The sequence below is a fragment of the Temnothorax americanus genome, unplaced genomic scaffold (assembly GCF_048541705.1).
Source record: "Temnothorax americanus isolate GAGA-0224 unplaced genomic scaffold, ASM4854170v1 Scaffold44, whole genome shotgun sequence".
Lineage (NCBI taxonomy): Eukaryota > Metazoa > Arthropoda > Insecta > Hymenoptera > Formicidae > Temnothorax > Temnothorax americanus.
The window spans coordinates 118,939-127,858 of record NW_027509591.1 but is presented as its reverse complement, the minus strand read 5'-3'; the positions used below and the strand labels follow the sequence as shown (position 1 = coordinate 127,858).

General features: G+C 41.0%; 2 protein-coding genes across 5 annotated transcripts; one reads left to right on the top strand and one right to left on the bottom strand.

The window, feature by feature from the left end:
- Positions 1 to 1,519: 1,519 nt before the first annotated feature.
- LOC143903220 (uncharacterized) lies at positions 1,520 to 5,417 on the bottom strand. Of its 4 annotated transcripts, none has more exons than XM_077416673.1 (10): positions 5,163 to 5,417; positions 4,785 to 4,968; positions 4,410 to 4,603; positions 4,044 to 4,227; positions 3,666 to 3,849; positions 3,288 to 3,471; positions 2,902 to 3,093; positions 2,402 to 2,717; positions 2,061 to 2,325; positions 1,520 to 1,752 (listed from the first exon to the last, which is right to left on the bottom strand). In XM_077416673.1, the coding sequence occupies exons 1-3, from the start codon at positions 5,274 to 5,276 to the stop codon at positions 4,416 to 4,418; spliced, it is 486 nt and encodes a 161-aa protein (XP_077272799.1). In that variant the 5' UTR covers positions 5,277 to 5,417; the 3' UTR covers positions 1,520 to 1,752; positions 2,061 to 2,325; positions 2,402 to 2,717; positions 2,902 to 3,093; positions 3,288 to 3,471; positions 3,666 to 3,849; positions 4,044 to 4,227; positions 4,410 to 4,415. The 4 variants fall into 4 exon arrangements, with proteins under 4 accessions (XP_077272799.1, XP_077272800.1, XP_077272797.1 ...); XM_077416674.1 differs by having other exon boundaries at positions 1,523 to 1,752; positions 4,034 to 4,227; positions 4,420 to 4,603; positions 5,163 to 5,365; XM_077416671.1 differs by having other exon boundaries at positions 1,527 to 1,752; positions 4,420 to 4,603; positions 5,163 to 5,359.
- A 1,850-nt stretch (positions 5,418 to 7,267) lies between these two features.
- Positions 7,268 to 8,189, top strand: LOC143903227 (E3 ubiquitin-protein ligase rnf146-like). Its single transcript, XM_077416683.1, has one exon. The coding sequence runs from the start codon at positions 7,303 to 7,305 to the stop codon at positions 7,753 to 7,755; it is 453 nt and encodes a 150-aa protein (XP_077272809.1). The 5' UTR covers positions 7,268 to 7,302; the 3' UTR covers positions 7,756 to 8,189.
- The last annotated feature ends 731 nt before the right edge of the window (positions 8,190 to 8,920 follow it).

The window sequence follows — 8,920 nt, the reverse complement described above, 5'->3', positions numbered from 1 at the left end:
TTTTTTTTCGAGGTAACAACATATACACTACTATGCGTGTACTTGGCGCCTTTCTTTACCTTTTTTTTAAAAAAGGTAATTTTGTACAGATATCACGCCTTTTTGTAATATTACGCATTGTATAAACAGTATGTACAGGGTGTTATTTCGAGGTATAATACTACCACTTTGTTTTTTTCGAGGTAACAACATAATACATATATACTACTATGCGTGTACTTGGCGCATTTTTTTACCTTTTTTTAAAAAAGGTAATTTTGTACGGATATCACGCCTTTTTGTAGTATTACGCATTGTATAAACAGTATGTACAGGGTGTTATTTCGAGGTATAATACTACCACTTTGTTTTTTTCGAGGTATCAACATAATACATATGTACTACTATGCGTGTACTTGGCGCCTTTTTTTACCTTTTTTTTTGAAAAAGGTAATTTTGTACGGATATCACGCCTTTTTGTAGTGTTACGCATCTTAATCTTAACAAAAAAAAATTACATCTTATAAAGAAATGTGTCTGAAGTTGTAAATATATATATATACATATTGCCGGACATTGCTTTTATGTAAAATATGCATGTATATTACGTTGCTTGTATAAATTATTTCTTACCAACTTTTTCCAAAAATAATATATAAAGACCTTTAGCACCTGTAGGCCATCGTTTATTTTCTATAATTTTTCCATCATCAAATTCAATCCAAAATGTCTTTTCTCTACACATACTTGTATAATGACCATCTTCAATAGATGTACCCTGATGAAATATAGTATTCATTACTTTATACTGCTGTTTCGCTATCGATATCTTAGTTGTTGATATGCTAGTTAAATTAAATGTCTGTGGTATTTTCACTAATTTATTATCCTGTGACGAGAACAAAATTAAATGAATGATAACTATTTCTTTTGTCAACGTTAATTCATTTCTAAATACTAGATTTCCTGCACAAAATTGGTATGTTTTTCCATATAACGGACCCCAATTTAAAAATGTATCCTTTAATAAATTATTAAGACCGTGACTCTTTTACGCGACGCGACGGGTTGCGAGTACCCGAGATATTGAGATCTTGATAACGATGAGTGAACGGATCAAGTTCTAAGTAGGCTTGATCGATAGCTTGAGGTCCAATTAGGGGGGGTTTCTCTCATAATATTCCGCTGCGTGCCCTACGAGCGGAGATATTGCGACGCAAAGTCCAAATGTGAAAATTTATTTTTAAGATACGAATACGTATATACTTCTAACGCCGACGTCTTATATGATGACGTCATAATCAGAAACGTCACTTTCACTTTTTCGACACTGGTGGCAAGCGGTTCTGATTATACAATATAATTATATACGATAAGGTTATACATATACATAAAATACCTGAACGCAATTTTATTTTTTATAATAAAACAATACGAATGCATTCATCTCTAATTACTTTTCAATCATTTTTAATGTGTATCATATATATATATATATAGATTATACAGAGACATTATTATATATAGAGATTATTATATAGAGACATTATATAGACATTATTATATATAGAGATTATTTAGAGACATTATATATAGAGACATTATATAAAGATTATATAGAGACAAAGATTAAATCCTGTTGCTCTCAACGTCTGCCTCTGCCTCTGCCTCGTCTACCTCAATGGTAATTGGATGATGACAATTTATATAAGAAGGCCATGAACCTTTCTTCTTGCCGTCGTATCCCTGCGGCTCTGCCTCTTGGTCTTCGAACTGTAAAATAATAAAATTGTATAAGAAATTTTATGAATTAAATACATATAATATGAATTAAATTTTTCATATATAACAAGAAGATATTTATTAATTTCGATTAAGATGGTATGTTTGTTTGTTATTGCGATAAATGTTACCACATGCCTCAGTGGTCGAATTGAGGCGACGCCTGCACGGATAGCGGGAGGTTCCAGGTTCAAACTCTGGCTGGGGTAATACTTTTCGTAATCGCAATCAAATTATTGGCGGAATATATCATAAATATGTCATTACTTTCTGTTAAATATACATAATATTAATATTACCTTGTCTATCATCTTCGGCATCGAAACGAGCAGCGGCACGATCGGCGACGACGGGATCAGCGGCGACAGGTCCGGCGGCGACAGGATGGTCGGCGACGACGGAACCAGCGGCGACAGGTCCAGCGGCGACAAAACTGGCGGCGACAGGTCCGGCGGCGACGACGGAACCGGCGGCGACGGGACCGGCAGCGATATCGGTGGCTGATTTTTCTTCCAATGATAATTCTAGCTCGAAATCGGCGAAATCGTTATCATCTATATCCATCTAAAATAAAATAAAAATAGCAACATTGTAATTATGTGAAATTATGTGAAATATATATTGAAAAGACAGTACTTACCATTTGTACTTTCGCGATTTCTCTCAGTATAAAACGGTGGTTTCGTTGGCTCCTGCCTCTAACCGAGGACAATACGGCCAGTATTTGCCATCATATATATCAAGATATATATAATATCAACAACCTGTTCACCGTTCTCTGGATAGAATTGTAACACTGCTCTTGCGCTTCTTGACAGACATGCATACAACGTTAATAAGAAACGATATAAACGTTTTGTAGGATTGTGCAAAGTTTTGCTTGCATAGCACAACCACAAGCGCAGAAATACTGACAGCCCCATCAAACGTACCAGCTTTAAATGGCAATCCTTGACCTAAAAAATAAAATAATGTATTAATATGATATTATGGCTACGGTCAACGTGACACTACAAATGCTTCGAAGCATTCCTCTTCTCTTTTCTTTCAATGAAGAAAGAAGGAGAAGAAGAACGCTCCAGAGCATTTGTATCACGTTGACCGTAGCCTATATATCAAGATATATATAATATCAACAACCTGTTCACTGTTCTCTGGATATAATTGTAACACTGCTCTTGCGCTTCTTGACAGACATGCATACAACGTTGATAAGAAACGATATAAACGTCTTGTAGGATTGTGCAAAGTTTTGCTTGCATAGCACAACCACAAGCGCAGAAATACTGACAGCCCCATCAAACGTACCAGCTTTAAATGGCAATCCTTGACCTAAAAAATAAAATAATGTATTAATATGATATTATGGCTACGGTCAACGTGACACTACAAATGCTTCGAAGCATTCCTCTTCTCTTTTCTTTCAATGAAGAAAGAAGGAGAAAAAGAACGCTCCAGAGCATTTGTATCACGTTGACCGTAGCCTATATATCAAGATATATATAATATCAACAACCTGTTCTCACCGTTCTCTGGATAGAATTGTAACACTGCTCTTGCGCTTCTTGACAGACATGCATACAACGTTGATAAGAAACGATATAAACGTCTTGTAGGATTGTGCAAAGTTTTGCTTGCATAGCACAACCACAAGCGCAGAAATACTGATAGCCCCATCAAACGTACCAGCTTTAAATGGCAATCCTTGACCTAAAAAATAAAATAATGTATTAATATGATATTATGGCTATGGTCAACGTGACACTACAAATGCTTCGAAGCATTCCTCTTCTCTTTTCTTTCAATGAAGAAAGAAGGAGAAGAAGAACGCTCCAGAGCATTTGTATCACGTTGACCGTAGCCTATATATCAAGATATATATAATATCAACAACCTGTTCTCACCGTTCTCTGGATAGAATTGTAACACTGCTCTTGCGCTTCTTGACAGACATGCATACAACGTTGATAAGAAACGATATAAACGTCTTGTAGGATTGTGCAAAGTTTTGCTTGCATAGCACAACCACAAGCGCAGAAATACTGACAGCCCCATCAAACGTACCAGCTTTAAATGGCAATCCTTGACCTAAAAAAAAAAATAATGTATTAATATGATATTATGGCTACGGTCAACGTGACACTACAAATGCTTCGAAGCATTCCTCTTCTCTTTTCTTTCAATGAAGAAAGAAGGAGAAGAAGAACGCTCCAGAGCATTTGTATCACGTTGACCGTAGCCTATATATCAAGATATATATAATATCAACAACCTGTTCTCACCGTTCTCTGGATAGAATTGTAACACTGCTCTTGCGCTTCTTGACAGACATGCATACAACGTTGATAAGAAACGATATAAACGTCTTGTAGGATTGTGCAAAGTTTTGCTTGCATAGCACAACCACAAGCGCAGAAATACTGACAGCCCCATCAAACGTACCAGCTTTAAATGGCAATCCTTGACCTAAAAAAAAAAAATTTATTAATATGATATTATGGCTACGGTCAACGTGACACTACAAATGCTTCGAAGCATTCCTCTTCTCTTTTCTTTCAATGAAGAAAGAAGGAGAAGAAGAACGCTCCAGAGCATTTGTATCACGTTGACCGTAGCCTATATATCAAGATATATATAATATCAACAACCTGTTCTCACCGTTCTCTGGATAGAATTGTAACACTGCTCTTGCGCTTCTTGACAGACATGCATACAACGTTGATAAGAAACGATATAAACGTCTTGTAGGATTGTGCAAAGTTTTGCTTGCATAGCACAACCACAAGCGCAGAAATACTGACAGCCCCATCAAACGTACCAGCTTTAAATGGCAATCCTTGACCTAAATATTAATATGATATTATGGCTACGGTCAACGTGACACTACAAATGCTTCGAAGCATTCCTCTTCTCTTTTCTTTCAATGAAGAAAGAAGGAGAGGAAGAACGCTCCAAAGCATTTGTATCACGTTGACCGTAGCCTATATATCAAGATATATATAATATCAACAACCTGTTCTCACCGTTCTCTGGATAGAATTGTAACACTGCTCTTGCGCTTCTTGACAGACATGCATACAACGTTGATAAGAAACGATATAAACGTCTTGTAGGATTGTGCAAAGTTTTGCTTGCATAGCACAACCACAAGCGCAGAAATACTGATAGCCCCATCAAACGTACCAGCTTTAAATGGCAATCCTTGACCTAAAAAATAAAATAATGTATTAATATGATATTATGGCTATGGTCAACGTGACACTACAAATGCTTCGAAGCATTCCTCTTCTCTTTTATTTCAATGAAGAAAGAAGGAGAAGAAGAACGCTCCAGAGCATTTGTATCACGTTGACCGTAGCCTATATATCAAGATATATATAATATCAACAACTTGTTCTCACCGTTCTCTGGATAGAATTGTAACACTGCTCTTGCGCTTCTTGACAGACATGCATACAACGTTGATAAGAAACGATATAAACGTCTTGTAGGATTGTGCAAAGTATTGCTTGCATAGCACAACCACAAGCGCAGAAATACTGACAGCCCCATCAAACGTACCAGCTTTAAATGGCAATCCTTGACCTAAAAAATAAAATAATGTATTAATATGATATTATGGCTACGGTCAACGTGACACTACAAATGCTTCGAAGCATTCCTCTTCTCTTTTCTTTCAATGAAGAAAGAAGGAGAGGAAGAACGCTCCAAAGCATTTGTATCACGTTGACCGTAGCCTATATATCATTCATCGCACAAAATTTTTTAATTGCAAATCGGAAACGTACCTCGAGTTGAGCTCTTCTGCGATCAACGAAGTCGGGATCGAACGTGTCAGTCGTCACTTTCTGCTTTCTGCCAAGCGTAGAGAACCTTCTTTTCCGGCAGCGATAGTAGATGGGTGCGTTCAGCCGATACTCCGCTAGCCTAGCAATCGTGAGCAGTCGCTCGTTTCCTCTCCTTTTAATCCATTGGGTCAAAGGAGAGGAAACGAGCGAAAACGAGCGACTACTCACGATTGCTAGGCTAGCGAAGTATCGGCTGAACGCACCCAATGTAGGGATACGAAATCTTTAGATAAGCACGAAGCAATTCAATTCAGTATATCGCCGGCACGATTACGGTGTTACTGCCGTTTCGCGTACGCGCGTATGCGCGCGTTGTCGCACCTTACCTCGCGACGCGTAATAAAGAGTCACACGATCGGTCTCGCTCCGCGCGTACTACCGTGTCTCTCGATCGATCGAGATAGGTTAACTGATCAGATGATGAACTGACTGACAGGATAGCGCTCTAAACGAACGCACTGTCTGCACTGCACTGCACTGCGACACTAACGCCGCTAGCCGCCAGTGTCGAAAAAGTGAAAGTGACGTTCTCTGTTTGTTACATGTATGTTATAAAGAAAAGCGGTTGACGGAGACGACGTATCTTAAAAATAAATTTTCGCATTTGGACTTTGCGTCGCAATATCTCCGCTCGTAGGGCACGTAGCGGAATATTATGAGAGAAACCCCCCCCCTAATTGGACCCCAAGCTATCGATCAAGCCTACTTAGAACTTGATCCGTTCACTCGTTATCGAGATCTCAACATCTCGGGTACTCGCAACCCGTCGCGTCGCGTAAAAGAGTCACGGTCGGTCTCGCTCCGCGTGTACTTGGCGCGAGACACTACCGTGTCTCTTGATAAATTAATGAGAATTATTCGAGAATTAAGATACTGTTGAGAGAGGACATGAATACGAGCTAAGTAGAGGAATGACCGCGAGCGGGAGACAAATAATACGCAAATAGATAGGCGAATGGTGGAGACGGCAAGTGAGATATGATGATGCAAGTGAAAGAGGATAGGTAAGAAAAGGTGAATGGAGATAGATGATGCGGGCGGGAGAGAGACCGCGCGAACGAAAACACGCCCGCGACCGGGGGACGGGGGAAACATCTACGATTGAGAGACAACGCGAGACGCGAGCGGGAGCGTGTGACGTCACGCGGACTCCGCGGTGCGGCGAAACGCTGACCCCCTCGCCCCGGTCCGCGGCGAAAACGCGGTCGCCCCGCGGCGCCGGAAAACGCAGACCCCTCGCCACGCGGCGCCGAAAAACGCGGACCCCCTCGCCCCGCGGCGCCGGAAATCACGGCGCCCGAAAAACGCGGTTCCCCCCTCTCCCTACCTGCGGCGCTCGAAAAACGTGGTTCCCCCCTCCCCTTCCCCCGCGGCGCCCAAGAACGCGGTTCCACCCTCCCCCATCCCGCGGCGCATGAAAAAACGCGGTTCCCCCTCCCCCCCGCTCGCGGTTCCCCAACCCCCGCTCGCGGTTCCCCAACCCCCGCCCGCGATTCCCCCACGCCCGCGGTTCCCCCCCGCCCGCGGTTCCCCCACGCCCGCGGTTCCCCCCCGCCCGCGGTTTCCCCCTGCCCCTTACCCCCCCTCGCCATCGGTATGTGGTCCAGAACTCCCGTTACTTACCTACTGAGCTGTATCGGGCTTCGTCGGATGAGACTCTGACCCTGTCGGCGGTCGCGCGACTCGTCCTGCCATGGCGCAAGCGAAGCTCGACGTGCCAGAGAAATCTGGTGGCGGCATTAAAGAGAAGGATAAGGATTCCGAGGAAAAGAAAGGTCCCACTGTTGTGCCAGAATGCGCAGTATGCCTGCAGCCTTGTATCCATCCAGCACGATTACCCTGCAGCCATATATACTGCTATCTGTGCGTAAAGGGTGTCGCTAATCAGAGCAAGCGGTGTCCGATGTGTCGTCAAGACATCCCATCGGATTTTCTCGAGAGACCTCAGCTGGTGGAAGTGGAGGAGCTTCAGAAGGAGTCGGAACATCCCGAGGAAGAGTACCAATGGTTTTACAAAGGTCGAAATGGTTGGTGGAAATATGATCCGAGGACAAGCAATGATCTGGAGACTATTTACAAACTAGGGGACGCGCAATGCGAACTTTTGATCTGTGGCATGCTTTACGTAATTGACTTTGAAAAGTAATGTCAATATAGAAAATACAACCCACGTTACAAACGTAATATCAAACGTGACAGAAAAAATGCTCCGTGCAAGGGTGTCTCGGGTGTACAATAACATTTGTAAAATGGATTATTTGTCCGTTAAGATCGAAGATCCACTTCCAAACCCATATTTAACAACATACTCAACTATATTCATTGGTTTCATACAGCATTATACAAATACTTGATATCGGGTATATACATGCATGCACAATCACGTTAAACATTGCACACGATATTGTTCAGCGTGTGATCGAGTCACGTGCAAGAAACAGCACAATGAGTAAGTACCGCTAATTTTCGTATATACTTGTGCAAAAAAAACTTTTATAAACATAATTGTATTTTTTCAGTTTTGATAAACCCCGCTACACGCCTCATATTTTAGGAAAGAGATTTGCCTTGACATCGACCGCATATAAATTTTTGGATGTTGGAATCAACGCTGGACCTATGTCCTCTGTGGATATACTTATTACCGATAACCGAGGCAATCGGATAATTCTGCCTCATGCAATGTGGGGACGTTCATCGAAAAACGTGCAGGTATTCAGCGACTCGTGCAGTCGCCGGCACTATCATCGCTAGCGTTTCGAGATTTGGAACTCGTTAAAATACGCGACGCAGATGTTGTAAAATTGACGTCGTGCGGCACCAGCTTGTACATGAAACCGTCAACCGTACTCTTCCTGTTCGAACTAGAACATTGCGTTGAAAATGTGTATCGAATCTTTAAATAATTTAGATGTTACTAATACTGTGTAAGATGCAAAAAACATGTTAAGAATTGCGCGTTGCAAAATGTATTAAAAATATTTAACTGGTGGTCGCGACACCAGAAAAATTATGATTTTTTGAAATAAACTATATATGTATATATAAATGTTTTATTTCCTTTTCCCACATACTTTGTAGTATAATATAGATGTTTTAGCTGTTTTTAGCTGTTTTTTAGTTGTTTTTAGATGTTTGATAGCTGTTTAAAAGCTGTTTTAGTTGTTTAAAAGAAGTTTGATAGCGGTTCAATAGCAGTTATACAGATCGCAGTTATACAGATAGCTGTTTTAGTTGTTTGATAGCTGTTCAAGAGCTGTTTGATAGCTGTTTGATAGCTGTTTTTAGCTGTTTTTAGCTGTTTCATAGCG